This window comes from Pavona decussata, unplaced genomic scaffold (genome assembly GCF_977016875.1).
Source record: "Pavona decussata unplaced genomic scaffold, jaPavDecu1.1 SCAFFOLD_208, whole genome shotgun sequence".
In the NCBI taxonomy this organism is placed as follows: domain Eukaryota; kingdom Metazoa; phylum Cnidaria; class Anthozoa; order Scleractinia; family Agariciidae; genus Pavona; species Pavona decussata.
The window spans coordinates 22,134-47,933 of NW_028145613.1; the positions used below are offsets into that span (position 1 = coordinate 22,134).

Sequence of the window (25,800 nt, forward strand, 5' to 3'; positions counted from 1 at the left end):
AGAGATAGTATTGCTCAATTATCTCTGAAAAATGCGTGGCTACCCCCAATTTTCGTTTTGGATTCCAATAGGCCTTCCCAAGATCTGCTTTTCCCTCATAGTCATAAACCGCACAAAAATACTTCGATATTAGTAGGCACCGTCCTTAATGCAGTTCGGTCTTACCGTATTTTCTCGTTTATTTAAAATTCGGCAGTTTTGACCCGACGTTTTTTCGAGGCCGGCGTTTAATCGGGGTCCGGCGTTTATTAATGAAATGCGATTTTCAGCCATTTTTCCACGTTGATTTATTATTACCGATCCTCGGAAACCTAGGGGCAGTTTGCCGGACAATTTTCCCCTGGATTACCCGAAGTTACAGTATTACGGTACCGTACATACGGCAAGTGTACTATGTTGCAATCAAGATTTGTATCACTAACAAAACAGCACATAAACAATATATGAATGATGTAGGATCAAGTAAATGATATGAGTACAAAGTTTTAAGTTTATAAGCGGTAATGTCGCCAACGCCCTCCTCGTTCGTGTCAGCCAATGTGTGCAAATTATTTAAGTTTTAATTTACATGCTAATACACGCCGGGACCCGAACAAACGCCGGGGCCCCGATTAAACGCACCCGGCGTTTATTTAAAAATCGGCAGTTTTGACCCGGCGTTTATACGAAGCCGGCGTTTAATCGGCGTCCGGCGTTTAATCGAGAAAATACGGTAAATCTACAAGTAAACTAAACGATCGCAGTTTTAGCTTGTTCCAGTGTCTCGTCCCCTCGATCGCAGGTAACCTCGAGGAAGTTTCTTTTCTTAGGCGCTCGAGTGTTTCGCTCCCCCTTGTGCATGCTCGTGGCTCCTACTACTCATGAGAATAATAACACACCACTGCACTCGAAGTCTAGTGGGTATAGTAGTCCACCAGCTGAATTAATAATCATTTAAGTTAAGCTGTGTATAAATTTTACCTGGTATTGGGCATTTACGTTGCTTCTCTTTGTGAAACGAAATATTTTGGCGCGTCGTCCCCACAAGTTATTTAAAAATCCAACCAAGAAAAACACGGGCCTTGGTTTTGATTTAAAATATAAGAGGGGCGTCCTCTATTTCCACCAATGTTTCTGAAGGCCCGTTTAAATCAGTTCTCAATCAAATATTATATTTAGAATCTCTAATCGCTCATTATCCTCAGTCTCACTGCAGTGGTTAGTGTACCTGGCTCGTCGTAACTTAAAGAAATAACATTTCCTTATTCTCCAGGGGATGAAAGCAATGTTCCAAGGAGCAACCAGGATGGCCAGAAATCCTGATTCCCAAAGCAATCCATCCCTGAAAACAGTACGAAAATAACTGAGATTATTCGGAAAAACAAAAACAAAAAGAAAAAAGAGAAAGATGGAAAGAATGAAACAAACAAACACCAAATACAAAAAATATGTTTGAAGGACTGCGGCTTAACTTCCTTATTTCATTATATTTTTCTAGCTTGCTTTTGCTTTAAGCTTTACTATATTGTTGCATTTAGCCTCGATTTTTAAAAACATAGCCCTTTATCTGGCTGTTATTTAAGAAAAAAATCCAAGGATAACTGAGAGCAGTTTTCTCACAGAACATGTGCTACTGCATTGCCCTAGCTTCTTTGTGATATTCTTCTGCAATGGATTTTTCCAATATCGAATCAATGATAGCTTAAACAGTAAATGATGTGTTAGGCAATACTTTGTAGAGTAATTTACAGTCCTTGTGCAAAACAATGTTTGAAATCTAACAAAAAAAAAAACACTAAAATCTTACACACAACACTTTTACCCCTTATTGGCCTTAATTTAGCTATTCAATTAGTTTTAACTTGTGCTCACTTACCATTGATAGCGAATGAATATTTGGCCAACCTGCAAAAAAATGAAGACAATCAGTAAACAAACAGACTGATAATAATTTATCATCTGATTTTTCTCTATGCAGATCTAACTGAAATGTAAGTTTTTTCGAAAAACTCGCTGGGTTAATTAACAGCCGACTTTCCTCTTATAGATTCCACTTACTGTGGAACTTTCCTTAAGTAGAGATCCTTAACCCTTTAAGCCCTAACAGTGATTAGCATCAAATTTCACCTCATAATATCAATGCTTATTCAACTCCTGAGGTCATGAGAATTAAGGATATGATCACCCAAGGTGAATTTTCTTGGTATTTTTATCAATAATGTCTCCCCAGTATTTTTATAAGAAAAGTATAGGGACAAGATCGAAGAATTTGTTCTTTGATATTTAAGGGCTTAAGGGGTTAAAGAGACCAGCTCAGAAGAGGTGCCTGCTAATAGGAGGGGAAAATAAGAAAACTAGCACATTTTCCTTAAACAGAGATTTCCTCCTACGAGATATGTTCAACGGAAGTCAGGTGAATGCAGAGAAGTAGAAAGATTTCAACTGGGTAAAATTTTGTTGATCACAGGCAAAAAAGTTGCATACCATATACAGCTAGCTAAGCTCACTTGATAAGTACGATTTGGCCTGGGAATGAGCCTGGGTCATGTTAAAAAGAAAGAGTAAACCAGACAACATTTCAGCTGGAAAAAAAAGAAGAGTCAAGTCTTTTAAGGCAATCCTTTCTTTTGCCTTCTGCCTATCATATTTACATCATATCCCAAGAACTTTTTCAAAGTTTATAAAAGACATCCCTCTTATCCATTCATTCAGTGACAGTTAATGCCACAGTTCATTAACCCTCTACTATTTCTCCTTCTGCTGTCGAACCTCTCCTAACTGGAGACTGTGTCACCCCACTCTCAGACGGTCATTTTCTGGTCACTTCAGTTACTTGCAAAGACAGACCTGCTTGGTGCCAAGACAGTGACTATCTATCTGCTAGAGTCTCTGTTAGACAAATGTCTGTATTACAGTCAAAGCTATTCTAATGAAGACAGTTAACTACCTAAACACCCCCCCCCCCCCCCTCCACCACCCCTTGACCCTCAACAAAGAACAAATTGGAAACTCAGTCATGGGATACCTAAATACACACAAGCACTACATATCTTAACTTCCCAGAATGAACACACGCCCAAGATTCCCCGTTAATTTGGGATCTGGGCCATCCAATGAACTATTGTTGGCCACATTTAAAAAATAAGGGCAATGGAGAAAAACATGAAATTTGAAATAGGCCCTTTACACACCCAGCCCTTCAATAATATTATGTCAAGAACTTAACAGAACTCACTGGCAACATTGAGTAGTAAAGAAACCACAGCATGAGGAAACCCAAGCAGTCTCTACATCTTTGTGACACAAGCAGAACAAGAGACACTACAATACCCACAATACATATAAACTCCATTCCAGTGGGTGTGTCCAGACCCAGGGAAGGGGTAAGCCACAATAGGGTAGGTGTCCTTTGAAACAATGAGCTGAATAATGTGTCCAGAGCTAAATAGACAAAAACAAAATGAAAAATCAAGCTAAAACAAATACATAAGAAGGCCAACACTATTTTTTTATGTACAAGCTATCAACATAATTTTTTCTTAGTCATACACTTGGATATAAGACTTTTCATTCACAATACTCAGCTGAAGGTTGATGGACATATATATGCATTGCTGATTGGGAACTAATCCTTTGGAATAAGTCCCCTATTAGATTTATAATTAAGCAAAGGTTAATTAATTTAATGCAATTATAAGCAAGTAAAAATCAATGATGTTTCGGCTACACATTAAGGCTAAATGGTGTCATGATGACCCGAAACATCATTTGATTTTATCTTTGATTTTTACTTGCTTAAACGAGTTTAATTTTATACTTAGTTGCAGCATATCAAATTAATAGCTTGAAATACACCTGCAGATTAGTATTTAAGCTTTGGATAACAAACCTCCTGATAAGATTAAGAGATTAAGTTCCTCCATGCTCCCCTTCAAAAAATCTCCCCACCCCCACCCCCTCATGCACAAGCACACTCTCCCTCCCTTGTACCAAATCCATAACAGCACTAATAGCTGGATACATTCAGCATTGCAAAAAAATATATATTAAATGCAAGGTGATTCTTACTATGACAACTGTTACAAGACTTCATACAGTTCTCCACCATCCATCCATAGTTTCTAATGCACTCTCCTAATGCTGCCCACTTAGAACATGAGGAAGTCTTATCTATACATGTTGACACTAAAATATAAAACAAGTGATAATAATATTACATGTAATTGAAAAGCTTCAGTTGATGTATAGCTGACCAACCTACACTTCGTTTTAGATCATTTTTTTATTCTTTGTTGTTTTAGCTCAGAATTCACCAGATTTTTTGCATGCCCTAGCTAGTGTGCATGCCAGGCCTTCAATTCCATCAGGGAACATTGCTTCAACATTTTATCCACTGCTTAATGCACTTTGTTTTGCAATAAAAATGGAAATCTTGCCCATAATCATAGGTTTTAAAATTTTTAATTACAATGAAGCATAAAGCAACAGATAATACATTGGGGCAACGTCTCCTGCACAGGAAATGAAGGCCACCATGCAAAAAGGTAATTCCGGAAAGACCTGAGCCAAAGCAAAAAAGCAAATAAAATGCACTTCTCTTCAGTAGTAGGCCAGTTATGTGCTGAGCCCCTCAATTCACTCATTGTTAAGTAACTCAACTAAGAAAATTCCAGATAATGTTGGCCATTACATTGAAGTGGAAATTGCTATTTTAACAATGAGGATATGAGGATATAGGTGAGGGGGGGGGATTTAATTTCAAGAAGGAAATTAAAGAAACTAAGGGTATAATCCCTGCATCTCTTTGTGATATTTGGCCTGCTCTAATACTTACAAGAACCATCAGATGGTATTCACATGATGGTGGAAAGCAGCAGAACTAAAAATATATTTGGTAAATACATCCTTGCTACTAGGCTTGATTAATATTATTACCAGCTGCTGTTCAGGGAAACAAACCTTTGCTCCTTCCCCTGAATTTCAGACCTGTAAGAAGTTTTGAGGACAAACTTTCAGACACTGAATTATCATCTGATGTACCTGAGCAAGCCAGAAAGTGGTTTACTATATTTATTTAAAACCCTTCGATTCACACACTTAATTAGATGGTCACAGCATGGTTGCCAGTAAAAAAAATGCAAACAGAAACTGAAAAGCTTTAAATACATGTAGTTTTTTTTTTTTTTGTAATTTGCTTTACATAACACAATAATTACAATTATATTGAACACTCCTTACACCATTTACAATAAATACCATACTTACAAATTATACTGACAATACTTATTGCTTACATTGCTAACAATACTTATTATTTTCAAACATTCTTACGTTTCTTATGCTTTAAGTACACAATTGCATCGGAAGAAACTTGTTTAAAGATAATTGGCGTTATTGAGGCAGGATAAGCTACCGGATGAAGGACATAGAGAATATCAGGGGGCGTTGGGAATAACGCTATGGTTGAAACGATAGTTTCTACGTGATATCGTGTAGGAATGACCATTGTCTGGGTAGAAAATTGTTTGCTTCTGCTTGTAGTTGTATGTTGTAAATTGTCTTTAGGTGTTTGAGAAATCCTTGCAATAGAGGTATAGATTCTTTTGTTTTGCAGAGCCAGATATAGTGCCTGGCAATAAGAAAACAAAAGTTGATCTGGCGTTGAAGTTTAGAAGAGTCTGATCTCAGGCCTAGTGAAACAGTCATGTCTGCAGAGTAGCTATCGGGAATAATTTGACAAAGTTTTAATCGCGTTATGATGCTCTCCCAGAAGAGCGCCGTTTTGGGGCAGGACCAGAAAAGGTGTATGAGTTTTTCAAGTTCAATTCCAAGATGGCGGGTTACGGCAAACAAGTGCTTGTCCGAAATGCATTTTTATGGTTAATGTCAGTTATTATCTCTTTGCTTTTTCCTCTCTTTACGTACAAATACCAGGTAAGTCTACAAATCTGAGCCATTGTTGTGTCGCTTTCTTGGAAAATAAACTTATTAATAATTCCGTGTAAATTATCCCACTTTCGAAACAAAAGGTCTTTATGGACAAAATGGTGTTCTTCCAGCGAAGCTTGCCCTTAGAGAAGGTGAGATATTTAGCTACATTGCAGTTTCCTTTGTCACTTGCACTTGTTATTTAGCAGCTCGAAATTAAGAAAAAAATAACATGTTGGCAATTGATTCAAAGATTTCAAGTTCAATTGCAATCATATCAATCCGTTATTCGCGCTCTTGGTGATGTGTCATTAAATACCAGTTGACACGTCAAGTGGGCACGAGTTCTCAATTAACTTTGATTAACTCTAAGTTGAGTATCTAAAGCTTTAAAGGTATTCAAACTGAGACTTCTTTCAATGTTTAAAAAACCACAAAAGGGCAATGACAATTTTTTTTAGCGCATCTTTAATATTTAGCTAGTTTAGTAGGCTTAATTAAGCTTATGCGTGGTTCAATTCTACCTGTTACCATCCCCCCCCTGGGCACACCCCCGGGAAAACTCGGCCCGTCTGGCCTGGGGGTCGGGAATTTCCTCAAGCGGTCTTGCCCGGGGGTAGGGGGCGGGGCAAATCGAAATAACTACTCACGCAAGGACTAATGGGGTAACAATGGCGGCTAACTACGCGGAAAAGGCCACGTTTTTCGCTGGCAAGTCCATTGAGTATGTTAGCGAATAGCTGGACCAGAGTAATCTGTCGAAGCTGAAAGCTCTGTTTGAATTTAAGTGTTATTGGTAATTTGTTGCAGTTTATAAAATGAAAATATATTTTATTTTATCGATCTGATGGAGGCGATGTGATTTATATTTTCATTCATTACTTTAAAAGCTTATCCCAGAGCTTGATTTGACGTAAGTATCCGAATTTAGTAGCTTTATTTCGTATATTCAAGGCTGTTTCATTTTTATACTTTTATCTTAAAGGCTAGGTATACGCTTTGGGTAAATGTTTCGGTTCCCAGATTTGTTCTCAAATTTTACAGTTGGTTTTCTGCATATGCGTTGCTTCGAATTCAACTCGAATCTGCAGCAATCAGCTTTGACTTCTTTAAATATGTATACGCATTCGTTCTAAAAGTTTAGGATTTTTCAGGTTCCTGGTTTTGTTTAAAGTGTATATGACACAAAATCTTTTATTAGCTTATTAGGAAGAGCTTTCAAAATGATGAAGAATGGCATTTATTTTATTGCGATAGCATTCTTGGTTGCCGAGTTATTCAAGATTTAGGTTTATGCAAATTAGACAACTTGTGACGTCACAAGACTGACACAAAATGAAGGGAAATCACAAAATTTGGAATATCTACGCAAATACTACATTTACAGGGTTGAAATTTTGCAGGGTTGATGTGCTAACAGAACTACACATTGTGATAGTGGCTACGATGTCACCATAGCAACGTACTCGTTACCAGACCTCTACCTTCCCAAAATGACAAATGCCTTATTTATTGCTCCACAGTCAAACAGAATTTCCTATACTTGTGCTGCGTAATGTCCATATTCCCTCACACCCACTGAATACATATCAAGAGCAAAAAGCGCTTCTTGGTAAGGGAAACTCTGATTTTATCCTTTGGATGGTGAGGGCCTGGAGCCCATTGTGTTGCCATGGAAATGTCATAGTGGATCATATCATGAAACTTTGTGATGAGTATAACAACTCTACAAAGTTTCAGTTCTATACAGAAAAAGGCTTAAGAGATATTCCATTTTTTGTGATTTCCCCTCATTTTGTGTCAGTCTTGTGACGTCACAAGTTGTCTAATTTGCATAAGCCTAAATCTTGAATAACTCGGCAACCAAGAATGCTATTGCAATAAAATAAATGCCATTCTTCATCATTTTGAAAGCTCTTCCTAATAAGCTAATAAAAGATTTTGTGTCATATACACTTTAAATAAAGAAATAAATCATCAAAACGAAGCAGTTTCTTTTTAGTCCATGTCATGAGTCCTGGGGGTGGGGAATTGTCTCTTTCTGTGTGCCCGGGGGTGGGGAATAGGACGTCAAGTACACAAATGCGCGGGGGTGTGCCCGGGGGGGAGATGGTAACAGGTAGAATTGAACCACGCATTATTTGTTTTGCATCATTCAACTTTTGAGATGAAGTTTTAATATTTATTTATTCAAATCAGTATCACTGCATTATAAGTCATTATCTATCATACTTGGCAAGCTTTGACATTTCTTCATCAGAGTATATTAGTCTTTTTGAGACTCAAAAGGTGTCAAAAGGTAATTCTTTATATAATTATATTGAGGTTAAGGTTAAGGTTTTTATTATTATGCACTATTTCAATGGTTTACAACAAAAGGAAATTACATTATATAAGAAAGGTAACATAAAGACAGCATTAAATTACATAAATGTGGAAAGTAAAATGTGCGTAGTGACCAAACGAGCTTAGGCTTTCGAGTTGGTCACTGCCTCGTGCAACTAACTGGCGTTTAACGTGCAACTAACTAGAGCAAAAAAAAAATAATAATAAAAGTGCAATAATAGAAACATACTTATCTACAATTTTTACATAAAAAACGATAGAAATAATAATTAATAGTGAGGGCAGTACCTTTTAGATACCCAATATTCATTGGGTATTTAAAAGGTACAATTTGTAAGTAATATTATGCTTTCCCATCAGGAATCATTGTTACAAACTGTATAACTTATGTGGGGGAGCACAATCGAACATGAGCTATACAAATTGTTTTTAGTACATACTATCCTTTAGTGTTCCAAGGTGAATGGTTATCAAGCTGCCATTGTTTTGCTTGCTGTTCAGTAAAGGGATTTATGTGGTTCCGGAAAATAGATGGATGACCTCCCTATGGAAGATCAAATGGAAATTCTGAGAGGGAGAGCTTTCTCAAAAGCCAAACGTTATAAAGGAAAATATTAAGCTTATTGGAATTTCCATATTTGGGACTTCCTGGGGTGGGGAGGTTAAAAACAAAATCCTTCCATTTGGTTGGAAATAGTGTTATGTTTTCAAAATTAAGAACACACACCCTATCCAAAATATCCCTCAACCCTAAACCCTTGTCCCCATCCCTTAGCTTAACCCTTAATTTAAATTGTTAATGGTAAATATTTCAGCATCAAATTTCTCCTTTTAATATCAAATAATGCTTAATACTTACTCCCTGAGGTTCTTGATATTTTAATAACTTCTCCTCAGTACTTTTATAAGAAAAGTATGGGGACAATTAAAGGTTTTCTCCCTTCAGAGAGCCCATCAGTGGAAGAAAACTTCTGGCACAAGCCTACGCTTTTATGGCTCACACCAAAGCTTGGACTGCATACAGAAACCGGAATGGAGTTGCTGTGTTTGGTTGGAATGCTTCTCTCTCTGCTAGCCATGTCACTTAAGTCCTGGAGGCACTCAATTACTTTCTTTATGCTTTGGTTTCTATACTATTTTTTATACCAGGTGTAATGTGAATCTTAGTTTCTTTTTTTAATAATTTTTGTTGAATATCATAATATAATGTTAATACTAGCGGTAATAAAATATTATAGGAGTGCATTCGACTCCTAAAATTGGCTACATTTTATATCATGAACCCTTTCATGTAATTACTAATATTTACACAAGAAGTTACTATAATTATTTATTAAATTGCCAAAAATATATATTTACTGAAGAATGTTATGATTTTAAATGTGGCTAAATGTAGGTTTAGGTAAGTATAGGGTACGGTAAGTATTTTTCCACTGAACTCGTTTTCAGTGTGACGGTACCAGGCCGCGGTTGCTTGCAGGGGTGGTTCCCGCTCGCAGGGTTGCCTTGGATACCTCCTTGCTGTGCCTGAAGTGCTCAGGCCCCCTGCCGACCTATTAAAGGCACCAGTTCCCAAGCTCATCAGTTGGTGATGAGTTTAACATTTTTTTGTAGTCCTGAGCTATTTGCCAGAAAGCAGGGTTTTCTCTGTTGTGTATAAGCGCGGAATAACATCGGTACACAGTGGATAAAATGGCCGACTGAACTTTCATAATCACTCTCTAAAACTAAAGCTACAACTAACAAACATCCTGCATGTAACTTAACTATTTAAAGTTCCGCTCTGGGATGTGTGTTACATGATATACCTTACGTAACCATTACTTCTAACCATGTTCCCTATTGTATAAAGTGCCTTTATGTATGTAGTGCAGAATGTTGGACAGTTATTGAACTCTTTGCACTCTGAATTGAAGACAGAAAAAAGTATGTTTGAGTTAGATTGTTCTGTATTGCAGTCAAGAGTACTTTGGGCTCTTTTCATATAGTAGTAACATGACTTGTAACAATGAACATGGCCTAATTTTTTAACTTGAACAACACTGCCCTCCCCCACTTAACTCCCCCCCCCCCCCAACACACACAAACACGCACACACATAAAATTTATGTCAGTCATCCTTTGAATAATAACACTTTCAAAGATACAAACTTTCAAGATACAGCTGTAATACAATGATAAGTTAATTATGGTAAATTTTAAAAGTTAGCATTTTAAAAGGAAAACTAGATTTACCAGATTTTACTTATTTTATGTATAAATAACATTAATTTGCAGGTTGGACAAACATTTGTTTATTTTCAATGGTAAGAAATTACAGCATAGCTGTTCATTAATTAATTTTGTAAGTTTATTAATCAAAATGAAGCTATTTTACTCCCTATCTCATTATTAGTTCCCAACTCAGTTCAATTTGTCCTATAATTTGCTTCAGGGATATTCTTCTTATGGAAACAGGATTTTTAACAATCCTTGTGTCTCCTTTGAATCTGTTCAAATCAAGAAAACATACCAGGTAAATACTAAAATAAGATTAAAAAACAAACAAACAACAACTGGCCAACTTTTGCCCCAGATCTGGCAACATACGTTGCATATGAGCCTAGTTAATGGCATAATTTGCTTCGAGTCTCCCAGTACCTCAGTGATCAGAGCGTTCAACTGGTCTTGCAGAAGGTCACTGGGAGATTTAGGATTTTATTTCACTTATGCCCCTTGCTGACAGAATGTTAAGTTTCATCTCAACCCCTCCAGCACTCCTTATGCTGAATGATTGCCAATACATCATCTAACATCTTCTTTGAAGTAGTTCTCTGTTGCCTAGACATGGGCTGTTATTTCGGATCTTGTACAGGTTAAATCCAAACCAGACCAATTTTTATGAGGTGCAGTGATATTTGGCCCTTAGTTAGCTCCACTTCAGCTTGGAGGAATAGGGTCTCATCTTTGTCATCCCTCTCCCCCACCCCTGACCATTTTAACAGGATTGAGATGACTGAATACCTTTTTGGTATCAGCACCAAGGAGCATCAAGGGTTCCAATCGTCACCACTGCGAGAAGGTACGGTGATGTAAGGGCCGTGAAGAGAGGGATTTTCTGTTTAAGACCGACCGGCATTACAAGTTGCAAATGTATAATAATTATTATAAATGCTTATTATAATATTTATTAATAGTAATTTAAAGCTGGTTCTTCAGTTTTCAGAGGCACCACGATAACATAACACTGTGGTTAGTGAAGTGGCTAGCCTTCAGACTGATGTTTTGCTCTGGGGTTGTCAAGCTTTCAAGTCGATGTCACACTTGGTGGGGATTAACTGCACTGGACTGGCATTACGAATCACAGGTACATGTATTACGGGACAATTTTCAGCTGTCCATGGCAAGAAGTTTTGCTTAGTTTTATTTAATTATTTATTTGTTTTGTTTACTTGTTTGTTTGTTGTTGTTGTTGTTTTTGTCTTATGGTGCATTCCTACACCACTGGCTTGGTATGCCCACCAGCTTCCTAAATGGTTTCAAAGGCTCAGCATAGTTCTAACGTAGGTTTTTAAAACTGGGAATACACACATGCTCACACACTAATAGCCTGCGTAGCAGTCGTTTCCGTTTCCTTCAAGCCAAGCGGGTCAAGCGCGCGAGGGCATTTGGCAAAAAGGAGCAAAAAAAGTAGGAGCGGGGGGGAGGGGCGGGGAAGGAAAGGAAACGCCTGCCGCTGAGCCCAGACATTTTACCGAACGCCCCCAAATGGCTTCGCTCCCTTGGGGCCTACACTCTCACGTTAAATGTCACATGAGAACCAATCATTTTTAACTTCTGGTAAATCTGAGCGAAAACAGAATCGCGGCGGGCAACTTGTTTACTTCAAGTTGCAGTATTTTAGAAGATTTTCTCGAACCTTTCGTCGCTCGAACAAAGCGTAGATAAAATTACCCTAGACGAATTTTACTAATGTTTTAGAATATCAACTCATTTGCTTACAGCTGGAATTACAGACAGAATGAGCTTGTCCCACATGGCTAAATACTTCCTCGCGTTTCCAGGATAAAATTGTATTTCGGGTAGCGTGAAATCAAAGTCGTTCCTTTTCAGACCGTGGTTAGAACTGCAATTTTCGTGCAAAGTAGTTACTTGAGGCCTCCTCAACCTATTTATGATTACAAACTTTGAGTAAAAATTTCTTTGTTCGTATGCGAAACATGCTTTCAGACCAGCCAATTTTGCTTCCAATATGTTGTCGTGTCTTTGAGACCGCCGACAGCCAGAACAAATTTTCTTAAGTTTTCAAAATTCCGGCGGGATTTCGAAAACCGAATGACACCATGTTTGTTGAGACGATAATACCTACCAACAAACCAAAGCGCAATGGAAACTATATTTTGAGCGTGACCGAGAATTCTTGATTTTGCTTGATGTTAATCGACATTCGCTCTTAAAGCAGTCCTTTGCTCCAGTTTCAACTGAATTAACGTATCTCCCTGCGAAAGTAGTTTAGTCGTTTCCAAAGCAAAGCAAACTCGAAATCGAAAGGACACTCGAGAGAGTTCTTTTCCACCTCGGCCACTATTTTCATCTTTGATAAACGGTTTACCGGATGTCGTTTTGGTCTATGAGTTTGATTGACAGACGATTGACCAATGGTAATACATCATTGCCTCCCGTTCGCTGACGAACGGCGTTCGGTAAAATGTCTGGGCTCAGCGGCAGGCGTTTCCTTTCCTTCCCTGCCCCTCCCCCCCCGCTCCTACTTTTTTGTTCCTTTTTGCCCAATGCCCTCGCGCGCTTGCCCCGCTTGGCTTGAAGGAAACGGAAACGACTGCTACGCAGGCTAACACACTAATAAAAGCGTAGCTCATATTTTTGCCTCTGCCAGCTGTGAATAAGGAAGTTGTAAGTAGAGATTTTGCTAATACCAGAAACAACCAGTTTGCAGTCAACCTTTTTGCATAGAGATAATATAGGGATTTAAATGCGTTTTATACAGCGACGACAAACATGCATGAGATTGGCATTTATGTTTTCTTGAATTAAGCGTGTCATCGGCGTAGAGTTCTACACTGCATACTTTTACAATATACGGAAAGTTGTCATTCCAAACAGTTAACAATTATTCACCAAAGTGGAGTGATGGATAAAATCCATCACTTTCACCGACACTGAGGTGAATAATTGTTTTAGTATATACCACACAAGCTGAATAAGAAGTGGACCAAAAATTACTTTATTTTTGACAATATGCCAACAAATTGTGGGAAAATTTAAAGTCTCGCGCGCCGCGCGGTAAGCGATTTCTTATTGTAGAAAGTTCTGTCTCGCTTTCTGCGGACAAATAAAACTTCTGGAAGCACTTGCCATAGTTGCTACGTGTCTTTTCTTCGATTGTTGTGTGAAATTTGTCCTGTTGTTGTAACCATGCTGCAAAACATTAGATGTTTCATTGTTTACATTGTAATTATAGTAAGAGACAGTTTTCGTAAACAATGCAATGTATTTTTTTTATTTTTCGCCTTAGAATATGAGGTTTGAAGGTTTAAATAACTTACCATGTAATGCCGTCAAACCAAACTTGGTTGCCATTTTTGTATTTTTTGTAATATCCTTCTTTTTTATCGAAATATTTTCCTCTTAAGTGACCGCGGCGAAACGGGAAGCCATCTTGTTTCTCTTCGGCAGTCCGAGCTAGCCAATCAACGCGCACGAAAAGCTCTATTCACTTGTGTATTATATACTAACAGTTGTTATTACAAACAACGGTGCCTGGCTTCCATTCTTCTGAGTGATACTGATGAATGTGTGAATGACTTGCGTACATATAAGGTCACGTTCAACTTAATAGCGGCCAAAAATGACACTACCAAGTAATTCAGTGCCTTTATTAATTTTATGGGTATGACTGACAGAAAAATCCTTTAGGCGTTATACATAAAGCTATTTCATTATATAAATTATCTAACATCAAACTTTCTGATCTTGCTGTGAGCATTGATCAATCTCTCCTGATGATCGGAAGTCAGGTGAAGTGTTTTGAATGCGGAAATCACTCTAGGCCAAGGACCCAAGCGTTCATATGGTTCCACCGTTGACCAAACTGTGCCAATAAAGAAAACATATATAGAATATATGTACCCGTGCCATTCCGGGCTATGCACGTCCCATGGACGTGTTTCATCATGATTGGTTAGCTGTTGACTGATTGACATTGCTCTTTACAACGTGCTCTAAGAACTCAGTCTGCAAAAGAGACACGCATAATTTTAGGTTCATAATTATATTTTTGCTGTATCCACATCCTTACTAAAATCAAGGTGAGTACAGAATGGTAAAACTTGACGACACAGAGCATTATTTTATTACTATACTTGGTCTGTTTCTCAAAGCTGTGGTTTCCAAGTGATCCTACGCGAGTGTTGTAAAAAATGAGGCAGCGATTCAGTATCGATGACATGGAAACGTAACACGCGACAAATAAGCGCTCGAGGGATTGAATGCACCGTCATCTCTAAAAAATAACTGCAGAACCTTCTCAAAAGTCATCCTTTCCTTCGGAAGATTTTCGCACAGCCCCCATACATGCACCATAGACATACTGACCCTTGAATAGAGTTCGGAGTCAGAAAATGTGTACTTGATTAATGCATGAGGTTGTACCGACTTCTTGCCCTTTCGTTCTCGCTTAACCACTGCCTAAAGGCTGGTTTTCACTAGCGCGGAGTCAGAGTCGGAGTCGTAAGCGGAGTCGTAAGAGCGCTCATGACCTAGTGAAAATCAAAAATCGGAGTCGTAAGCGGAGTCATAAGCGCGACGGAGAATCAGAACGTTTCCATTTTCTTCCGACTCCGCTTACGACTCCGTCGCTTACGTTCCGCTTAAGCAAAGCTGTTTTCACTAGATCATAAGTTCTACGCTTCTGATTACGACTCCGACTGCGACTCCGTCGTTAGTGAAAACCAGCGGTAAATTGGGACCTATTTGCATGGAAGAGTACAAAGTGCTCCAACTGCGAAGTCCAAGTGTAGAGATTTATTTCCTGCAAATGACTTATCATGGAAACAGGTTTATCTTCTCCCGCGAAGGACAGCCGTTGATTCTTAAACTAGAGAGTTCACGCCGTAGATCAATAGCGAAAACTATAGCCGTTATTTTGATATAAAAAGGTATTTAAAACTCAAATGTCGTTAAACAAGCTAAATCCAGCCCGCAACTGAATCAGTTACTGTTGTAACCTCACCGCCTAGTACGTGAAGGGCAGATAAAATTGTACGTATCCTCAGTGCGAACAAATCATGGAGTGTTGTATAGTACATGTACATACACCGACAGGCCAATACAAATAATAAGGGAAATCGGGCTGAAAAATGTGCGCGCAGAAAATAATGGAAACAGTTGAAAAATACTTGGTAATGTTTTGCTATATGTAAAAGCTCAAAAGTTTGGAACCTACCGGAAAAGGTAGGTGGGCGGCAAGTGCAGATCAGGCTGCACCTCCGGCAAGATTTCGGAACGTGACTTCATTTTATTCTTAGTGCATTTTTCTTGCTAAATTGCAACAGTGAATTTATCATCCAAATATTGCTCTATCGATTGTAGGCCTAGGAACAACATATTCACTCATTGTGTCTTCCTGTTACCTTTCAACGCAAATATTGAAAGGTTAGGTAAGTGGCACACGTATCACTGACCAGAACGAAAACCGGAACACGTTCAAACACGCCGCACACCACAGAAGCACATGATAGGAGTCTTGATCGAAGGCATACATAGTATGGAAAAGTACTTCTCAAACTCATTAATAAGTGAAAAGAGTGTTTCACCCGATTTCCAAGCACCTTAAAGTTGGTTACTTAGCTGCACTTCATATTTTAAGTATGGAACTAGCCATCTTTGACAGCTTAGCGGCTTCCATCCTTATCACAATACGTACTCTATCTTTTTTTTCCTGACTCCATCTTGAAGGATGACCGAACAGCCGAACTTAAGGGGTGATTTAACCTAAATTTGAATGAAATTTGAAGAGGTTTTAAGAAGAAATAGAGAAAAGAAAATGATTTTTGGAACACCAACAGACAGTTGATACCCACGCAAGAGCACCCTATAACTTGGTGTCCGTCAATTAATTATTACCTACAAATTCTAATTTTAAAACTTCACTAAATCTTCAATATTTCTTATTTCTCTTAATTTTACTAATCCTTCTAGAAAAACTATCTCCTCCCAACTATATCCAAAAATCACCCAAAAATTAACAAAACACCCCACAACGCAGATTCACAGGATGATGATAGAGTTTTTGGATTGCTTGAAACGTGAACGAGATAGTTCCATTAAACCCATGTCAAGTGAAGGAAAAATGGTGTTTAGGTGAAATCCGCCCTTAAAGTTCAACTCCAACTGTAACTCGAACTCGAACCGTGCGTGGCAAATTCAAGCTCGATGATTCGAGATCCTCTAAAAAAGAGACTGGCGAATGCTGTTTTGTTAGTCTAACAAACAATGCTTCACTTGCATGATATATTTGCGGAAAGTTTAGAAAGGACAACAAAGTGCAAGTTTTGAAAACCTCTCTCGCAATTTGACCTGCGCCGCAGACGAGATGTATACTAGACCATACTATGCAGAAATATTTAGGAGATGATTTGTCCATCGAGTTTAATAGACTGGAGTCATCATATCAACTCAATTACCACCAAAGCGAGTTTACTCCGCTGTAACCTGAAACACTGTTCACCCCCCCCCCCCCCCCCCCCACATCAAGGACATTGCTTATAAGACCACAGTGAGACCACAGCTTGGATATTGTAGTGCAATATGGGACCCTTATGAGAAAGGTGACATTTTGTTTCTCGACATGAGAAAGTGCAACGGCGAGCGGCACGTTTTGTGACAGGTGACTACTAATCTCGTACCCAGATCTCAGTCGGTTCGGGAGTGTCGAAATGTCTGACCGTAGGAGATCTGGGTACGAGAGACAAGCGTAACAAACATGATCGGATGGCAGAGCAATTGCCCGCCTGATTCTTATGTACAAAATTGTACACGGTACTACGGTTTAGTTGATGTCTTCATTACAACCCTCCTGTTAAATGGCCGCTAAACACGTCATATTTCTCATCTGTCATTCCGTCATCTGCAATCTAATAACAACTGTTATCGATCTTCCTTTTTCCCTCGCACAATCCCTGAATGGTTCCCATTCCCCCTGTCCTTACGCAGTATCACCCTACTGATTCAGTCATTTGAATATAGACTATCTCAGCTGGACACCAATGAGATTTTAAATTCTAGTCATTATATGGTAGGAATTTATATGGTAATTATTATGTCGTAATACCGCTGACCATATTCCTGTATCTTCATATCCCATATGGGAGATTATACAATAATCAATTTAGATTTAGACTATATGTAACCAACAAAACGTACGATCAGCCCGGCTTGCATTTAATAAAACGTACACAGAATAGTAAACTGAAGCCTAACAGCGCGTTCATATTATTTATTTATTTTCTTATTTCATTCTGATCCGTTTAAAAACCCCTGAACGTCGCCTTCAGAAAGGCCACATTATTAACGTTATAACCGGCAGTTGCTATTTAAAAACACAGTCCACCACACCAGCACAGCATGGTATACCTGTGCGCTTGGGTGACAGCAGATTGCGTCGCGAATAATTAATCATAACACGCATAACTTGACACTCGCTTGGCCTTACACCGGTAAGTTCCCTAAAACTTTAGATTTGAGATAGTATCTAATACGCTAGTTCTTTTCTTTGAGACTCGGGTAAAACTTCAATTCGAATTTCATGAGTTTAAACGCGTTTTAACATTAGTTATGCACAATAAGGTTTGCTCCATTAATGCGCAACTATGAGGCAAGCGTTTTATTCCCTCACATCTTTGTGACACGATTACTGGTAAGTAGCGGCCTCCTGTCAAGCTATTTCGCCAACAGTTTTAATTTCGGTTTGACCACTGGAATACCAGCTGAACAGTGCCGTTCGTTTTCGAATAGCCATGCTATGTAAGACACGATCAGCACGAATTGTTATCTAGATCTATTAGCTTCTTTTTAACCGGCACGCAAATTTAATGTAGAATTATTTGTACTATACGTGTATAGTTTCTGATGGAAAGAAATCGACAATGTACTGCTATATACAATGAAAAGCCATTGAGCATATATATTCACAAATTGAGTGCTACAAATTGAGCTCACACACGCTGTTTAATAAGTGATATTGAGTTTTAAAATGTTGATACCGATCAGTATACCATAACGCAATATTCAAGTACTGTTTTCAAAAGGGCGTTATTTATGATTCTTTTGGATCAGACTTGAGGATGAAATAATCGACTAGGGCAACATTAAAACACACGGAAGTTGGCTAGAATATCAGCATTCCATTGGCAAGCCGGAGGGATTGAATAATCAGACAATTGGGTTCAAATTCCATTGTTTTATCTTTTTTTTTTTTTACTTTTTTTTTTTTTACATTTTTTTAAATTTTGTTTCGCCCACGCGATTTCCTTTGTCACTCAGCGATTTTCATTTGGTTCAATTAATACGGTTTAAAAGGCTTATAAAGTGTCCAATAGGACGCAATTGAATTTATCGCCTTTCTGTTCAGCGAATAAGCTGAAGAAGTAGTAATCCAGATATAAGGCTCCTTTTTTTCTTGCCGGATTTTTGAATAAACGTGATAATACCCTACAAATATTGACCATTCAAATAAAAATCATTGAGCCATATCTTCTTGTACCACCGCGCATTATTTGGTATAAATCTTCAGACAAAAAAATTATCAAAAATTAGTATCATGTTTGTCTTTCAGTTTTTGACCGGCTTAAGCAATGGCAGACATCACCAAAGACATTTGTCCTCACAGACAATTCATGGATGATCCGGAGATCAAGTGGCGCGAAGGAAAACCCAACTTTACCAAAGTCGACAAAGCTTACTTGGAGGGGAGATCAAGAATTCACAAGGAAGGATCCCTGGAGAAGATTGTGGAAGATTTGGTGAAGACCTGGGAAATGGAACTTTCACATAAAACCCGACTGGAAGTATGGAGCGCTTTTAAATTTGGATTTGCATTGTTTAAAACTTCTGCTCTGATTTACTTGCTTACTTTTCGGTGCTCCAGTATCACGTGCTTGTCTCGTGCTTAGTTTGCCGGGGGCTTACGCCCTAATATGTTTATCCGCGCCCGTCTTTGCGCTGAAGTATGAAACCTCCTAACAAAGGGAGTGTCTTTGCACCGTTTATGACTATATGGGAAAAGCAGATATTAACAAGGGCTATTGAAATCCAAAAAGAAAATTGGAGGTAACCACGCATCTTTCAGAGATAGTTAAACAACAATAATTCAAAAAACTTCAGTTGCCTTTAAAAACCTAACAATAAATGACATTTTTTCCAAATTGAAACTTTATTATTTTTGAGAAATGCGCTTGGTAACTCCTAATTTTCTTTTGGATTACAATAGCCCTTGCTGAGATCCGCTAGCCCGGCATTGTCATAAACCTTGTTGTAGTTGTTTTATTTTATTTAACCTTGTAGTTTATACGAGGCTTTTTCCAGTATTTCTTGGGCCATCCAAAAATGCGCAGAACGTACGCGCAGTAGCAAATGAAGGCACGGTCCCCCGGCACAGTCGCTTAAACCATGCAAGCTTAAAGCCTTTTATTATAAGTGAATTAAATCTAATTCAGCTGCGTATGACAAGAAAAGTGATAGTAATTTCTTGTTTTTAGGACTGGCAGACTGTTGATAGAGAAGCGTTTACGTTGCGAGCAAACAATCAACGTTCTTTCAGTGGAAAGGAAATTCTTGAAGTGGGAAGCTACAACGCACTGATGCAAAATCAACCGCTGTACAACAGTAACGAGCACACCTTTGAATCGTCCCATGCCCTGTTTAGATCTGCATTCAATGGGGGGTTTCCTTGGGAACTGGTGGAAGTCTTTTCAGGTATGAAGTTCCATAGAGTACATCTCTTTATGATCTCTATAAGTACAAGTGTAATACATGTATAGGACCACTATGCAGTTTTAATTTTAATATGACGGGTGTTGGGGTTACATGACATTCGAAAGATATGCTCAGTAGGATCGCTTCATAATCCTGGATATTTTTGGACAAAAACAGTTCATTTGAAGTGTGGAAGATTTCAAAATCCTACAAGTAGATAATTTTTTGCCAGGCCATTAAGCCTACAAGGTAATCTAAAGCCAAACATTAGCTCGGCTATTTGGAAAACCATGATCTTTGGCGCAACTTACAACTTACATAAAATGCAGCCTGGCGGAGAGCAGTAACCTCAGGTTCGCTCATGTTTTCTAAAAAGAATTAGCAAAATAATTCTAGCCTTTACTGTTAACACTAGACAACGCAACTTCACTTAGAAACGGAAAATACCGAGCGGGGAAGGTGTGATAATCGAACTCGTCACGTGGTCACTTGTGCCGTTTGCCGTTCAGTGTCGTAAACATGTTTCTAAACTGATCTGTCTGGTAACTGATTAAGATTAAAAAACGTAGCTGGAAATTTATGAGCATAACACACCGCCAAAGATCGAATTTTTGCCGAAAATACAAGTCTGGCCAAATAAACTAGTCTTGCAAAACAAATGTTCGGTTTATCAACAGAGTTGACAACTAAAGGTAAATTGGCGACCGTAAAGAGAGATTCGAGTGCTGACGTTTCCAGCTTTAGCCCTCGATCTCTTTTTAGTGGCCAATTTACCTTAAGTTATCAACTCTGTTGATAAACATTCGTTTCCACTCCCACTGACGCAGCACCGCAGTTTCTTTAGAAGCCAGACCCCTTATAGTCTGACAAAAGTCGATTTGATAAAGTGATCAGGAGGCCGCGAGTCAAAGTTTGGAAAATGAAGTACAATCAGAAAGGAAAGATTATCATATCAACTGATCATGAATTTCAGTTCTCTAAAAAATGTACAGTTCTGAATGAAGCAAAAGCTCTAGTTTAATTTTTACTACGTCCATTCATCTTATCCTTGCTCGAGAAACAACCTTAATGACTGGCCGGCATGCGTATTAGGTAAACTGGAAGGTGTATGTGCCTCGCGTGGGCCTGGGCTCAGTTACTCAACTTACCTTCTATGTTTCCCCTCCCTTGTAAAGCGTATAAAGCATCACCTTTACTAACGCAGACTCTCAATGGTTCAAAGCCGGCTTATGTCCACAGTCACGCGGTAAGCTTTTTTCACCTTGGGTTATTTTAGAAACGAATTAGAAAACATCTTCGACTGAGGATGTGTGTGATAGGTGTGCCAAAATTGTTACAACAGCTACCTGACTTAACAATTACACTTAAAACAATATTACCAACACCTGTAGCAAAGGATATTGGAGTGTTCTTAGATCACTGAATGTCTCTCTTATGACGAAAATATAAGTAAAACCATCTAGCTGTATGAATAAAAAGATCCAGATTAATAGAATTGGGCATTTACTTGATAAGGAAACATTTTTGTTAACAATTAATAGCTTTGTTTTTAGTACACTTTTTTAAAGCTTTTCGGTTTGGAGCAATATTTCTGTAAATAACATTCATAAGCTTCAGCTTATTCAAAATTCCACAGAAAGATTTATTTTAGGGCTCCGAAGATATAACCATATTTCTGATGGTTTAAGATCACTTCAATGGCTGAATGTTAAACAAAGATTCATGGTTAATGAGGCAGTTATGATGCATAAATGTCTCAATGGACTGTCACCCCGGGCTGTCACCCAGGTATCTGTCAGACAAATTTTGTACTCGTTCTACTATCCACGATAGACAGACAAAATACAGGAACCCCCTTAATATTCCATCTTGTAGAATTGCTGCTGGCCAGCGCGCCTTTTACCATCGTGGTGTAAAAAATATGGAACAGCCTTAGTATGAACTTGAAGCAAATAACAGACGCTAATATTTTTAAGAAACCTTTGATAAAGGAATTAATTAGCATGTGATGTCCAAATTTTAATGTAAATAGGTTTCCTCTTCTTTTGTAATTATTTTATATTGATTCTGAAAAACCCTTTCCAGGGACGCTCAATAAAGTGTACGTATGTATGTATGAATATCCGTTTAAGAACGTAGAAGTTTGAAACAGCTCGGGAGCATTGAAAACACTGAAACGTCTAGTAGTGGAAAATGTTTTTCAATTCTTAATTTTAACGTATTTACTTGGAAACTGGACCACACACTTATATTCAGTTAGATTACCAATCAGTTCCCTCAAGTAGGTGGACAAAGGTCTTTATTCTGTCCTTAAAGGTCCTCCTCGAGTAGCGTTCTCTTGGCGCCACTGGGCCCACTGGACGGGGCCCTATAAAGGAAAGGCCCCGACGGGAGAACTCCTGGAGATGCACGGTATGGCAGTGGCAGAAGTGGACGAGAACCTAAAAATCAAGTCTATTGATGTTCAGTATGATCCTAACCAAATGCTGATGAAGTTGGAAGGAGACCAGAGAACGACTACAAAAACCACAAGCCTTGCGTAGAACGGCCTTTGTGCTCGTCAATAGGTCATTTCCGAGTTATTTTAATCATTATGAAAGCGAGGCTTCGTGTGTAATTTTATATTTATGAAAATGAGTTTTCATTTATATGCAAACAAAACTAATTTTCACGCGAAAAGCTGCACTTATCCTCGCTTTTGTAATGATGCTCAAAGCAACTCGGAGATAGCCTATTATTTCTTACCTTGCCGGAAAGAATAATTGACGAGCAAAAGTAAAGTCTACGCAGTAGTCGCTGAGTACTTACATAATAAAGGCAGTAAAACTTAAAGTAACACAGGTTCGCAAGGCTTAGAAGCGTTAGCACTAGCGACGATAACTGTGTAAAATTCGAGAAATAAGTAAAATAAAACGTAATTAAATACCAAGCTATGAGGTGAATAGTTAATAGAGAGATTTAGAAATGCGCTTTCGGAAAACGGCAAATGTGAGATTCGCGTTTATGTTTTCTTGAAATAAGTGGTAATAGATGAGAAAAATGCAAAAATAATTCTGGCTTTTGATGCTGACGCAAAACTAATTGCTTTTACTGAGAAGAAAAAAAAAAAAGAGAGAGAAGCTAAAAACAGCGACTGGCAAAAATAGGCCAAACTTGGTCACGTGGTCATTTCTGCTGTTTTCCGTAAACCTTGTTCCAAATCTCTCTAATATAAAGTTAGGTCAATGGTTTTGTGATTGTCATTGTAACCACGAGAGCAAGGTAAGGAATAATAGGCTATTTCCGAGTTGCCTTGAACCTCGTTACGAAAGCGAGGCTAAGTTGTTTGCATATGAATGAAACAATGAACAATACACGAAGCCTCGCTTTCATAATGAGGTTCAAAGCAACTCGGAAATCGCATATTCTATGACTACTATGAGCCTTCTGTTTCGCTTTAGGCTTCGTCGCCACTTTGCATTGTATTTCTTATTTTTTGCTCGATTTGTAGCTCGAACTTGCGATGTGAATAAGTTTTGACCACTCGGAAAAAAGGTGTTTACCCAGAGGATCAAGTTTCAACCTCCAGGCTATAGGCTACGCAATGAAATAACCTTGTCTGGAAGAAAAGAAAAAAATTGAAGTCATTTGAGAATCTGGATCCACAGCCTCGTTCCCAAGCCCTAATGCGCTTATCGAGTAAACCGAACTTATTATATCCGGGGCTTGAGGCCGGTGCGCTGAGTGCGATGACGTCACATTCGACCACACGCCAAGGAGGAAGAATCTGACTAACTGACTGACTGACTGTTGCGGGATCGATATAGGTGATTTTGCGCAGTAAAGATGAATATCGTTATTCACTAGTTAGAGTTAAGCATGTGCCTCTGACCGACATACTGATCTTGTATTTCAAGGTTGTTCAATATTTTATAGATTTTATAGGTTTGTATGTTTTTCATAGATTTTTGTCATCTTACTTGTCAAAACGATATTTCCATGCTATACACCCTTAAGATTCTTCCTTACCTCGTGAAAGCTCCAGTTTATTTAAATATTGGACCGGGCGAATCCGGAGTTTATCGAATCCGGAGTTTATCCAGGAAGCTTTAATTATGACAATGTACCCGTCATTGTTTTTGATAGCCTCATTTTCTTATTCTTCTTCACGGTACTTACGTTTCAGTAAATTAGAGGCAAAACTTTCACCAAGACAGTGTAATGAAAATTTTTAAGGTGACTACGCTCTCCGACTGATGAGCTGTACTCCAATATTCATACAAATATAATACAAAGAAACCTTCCAAAGAAATCAGTGAAGAGACACCCAGAATAGCTGCACATGAGGAACTTTACAATTCATTGAAGAAGAAAGCTGTTTCATGATAAATTGTATATCCATTGGGTTCTATAACTTATGAAAGCAATCAGCCGCACAAAAGGTGGATCATAGAATGCAACGACAATTAAGGAACTGGTCATAACAAGTTTGTTCGAAGAGAACCCACCTCGTCTGGGCTAGGGGGGCGGGGTTATCGAAGACACCACTTATCTCAAGAACATTACCAACAAAATTTGATTGGCTTCAAAACAGTTTGAGTTGACACAGAAATATTCAACTAGCAAGAGTCAGCATTGTTAGATAAACAAGAAAAGAGAGGTTTGAATCTCACTGTCACTGTCATGTTTTACTGCTGGATAGAGGAGTGGCTATGCAATAAAGACACCATCTTTGAAAGTTGAGGAAGGGGGATGCATGCAGATCGAGGCCACCATCTATTTTGGGGTTTGGTGGGTCCTGTTCGAGTACAGTAGTTTTGACCGCTTCCCTTAAACACCGCCGTCACAGGCCTCAAATGAACATCGACGCCTCGAGCGTTTACTTCAATCTCGACTTTCGTGGACCCTCGTTTATTTAAAGCCAGTGTTGATTAAGCCTCAATCAATCGAGAAAATGCGGTAGTTCTGGCCCGCTAGACCATTCAGTTCCCAAACGAGATGTACCAACTGTTTGAAACTGACCCGTTACCTGTTGGTCTTTCAATTACGGCTTCTGTACACGTTTCAGCTTTCTTTGTTTATCAACCAATCACATCTCAACTTTCCATTTGTATCATCTTTAAATATTGTAACCGTTTATTTCTAATTTTTACGTAGCTTTTTGCAGCCCCTGAAGAAGGTTAGTATTGTGTAACCGAAATATTGGGCAATAAAATTATTTTAGCTGTCCGATCAGCCTTGCATTTAATTTTACGTTTTATTCAACATTGCTGATCCTGATCTGCATAAAGATCCGGCTGCACTTTGCTGCTGTTCGCACAAGTGGTCCCTGCACAATTCAAGAGTTATCTTTTTCAATTACCCTCAAAATGGCGCTTACTAGTAAGAATCCGGGTGGAGGCTCGCTGGTGGGGGTATAAGCACGTAGGACTTTCAATCGTACTTTCGATAGGAAGATCAGGGAGCGGGAGTTGGTGGTTTGAGGCTCACAATTTGGTCTCTTCAATGCTGTGTTGTCTCCTTAGTCAAGAAACTTTTCCCCACATTGCCTCTCTTCACCCAGGTGTATAAATGCATGCAGGTGATGTACTACTGGGA

General features: G+C 38.6%; 2 protein-coding genes across 7 annotated transcripts; one reads left to right on the forward strand and one right to left on the reverse strand.

The window, feature by feature from the left end:
• Nucleotides 1-177: 177 nt before the first annotated feature.
• Nucleotides 178-14,112, reverse strand: LOC146460659 (uncharacterized). Its single transcript, XM_085087891.1, has 5 exons — nucleotides 13,797-14,112; nucleotides 4,048-4,164; nucleotides 3,215-3,420; nucleotides 1,856-1,884; nucleotides 178-1,321 (listed from the first exon to the last, which is right to left on the reverse strand). Exons 1-5 carry the CDS (start codon nucleotides 13,828-13,830, stop codon nucleotides 1,138-1,140), a joined length of 570 nt encoding a protein of 189 aa, XP_084944017.1. The 5' UTR covers nucleotides 13,831-14,112; the 3' UTR covers nucleotides 178-1,137.
• On the forward strand, nucleotides 5,809-25,431 carry LOC146460660 (lipase maturation factor 2-like). 6 transcript variants are annotated; one of them, XM_085087889.1, is made up of 7 exons: nucleotides 5,809-5,913; nucleotides 6,009-6,059; nucleotides 9,200-9,402; nucleotides 10,531-10,559; nucleotides 10,688-10,768; nucleotides 11,452-11,599; nucleotides 19,085-19,303. In XM_085087889.1, exons 1-7 carry the CDS (start codon nucleotides 5,856-5,858, stop codon nucleotides 19,151-19,153), a joined length of 639 nt encoding a protein of 212 aa, XP_084944015.1. In that variant the 5' UTR covers nucleotides 5,809-5,855; the 3' UTR covers nucleotides 19,154-19,303. The 6 variants fall into 6 exon arrangements, with proteins under 6 accessions (XP_084944015.1, XP_084944011.1, XP_084944010.1 ...); XM_085087885.1 differs by lacking the exons at nucleotides 5,809-5,913; nucleotides 6,009-6,059 and adding exons at nucleotides 20,007-20,223; nucleotides 22,540-25,431 and having other exon boundaries at nucleotides 9,271-9,694; nucleotides 9,850-10,559; nucleotides 19,085-19,316; XM_085087884.1 differs by lacking the exons at nucleotides 5,809-5,913; nucleotides 6,009-6,059 and adding exons at nucleotides 20,007-20,223; nucleotides 22,540-25,431 and having other exon boundaries at nucleotides 9,271-10,559; nucleotides 19,085-19,316.
• The last annotated feature ends 369 nt before the right edge of the window (nucleotides 25,432-25,800 follow it).

Bases quoted from the DNA above. Each gene is read 5' to 3' on its own strand.
- LOC146460660 (XM_085087884.1), top strand. From the start codon at position 19,104: ATGGCAGACATCACCAAAGACATTTGTCCTCACAGACAATTCATGGAT. The intron at 19,317-20,006 runs GTATGGAGCGCT...TCTTGTTTTTAG, and splicing joins CACATAAAACCCGACTGGAA to GACTGGCAGACTGTTGATAG. The intron at 20,224-22,539 runs GTATGAAGTTCC...CTGTCCTTAAAG, and splicing joins ACTGGTGGAAGTCTTTTCAG to GTCCTCCTCGAGTAGCGTTC.
- LOC146460659 (XM_085087891.1), bottom strand. From the start codon at position 13,830: ATGGCAACCAAGTTTGGTTTGACGGCATTACATG. The intron at 4,165-13,796 runs GTAAGTTATTTA...TTTATATTTTAG, and splicing joins TGGTTTGACGGCATTACATG to TGTCAACATGTATAGATAAG. The intron at 1,322-1,855 runs GTAAGTGAGCAC...TACTGTTTTCAG, and splicing joins ATATTCATTCGCTATCAATG to GGATGGATTGCTTTGGGAAT.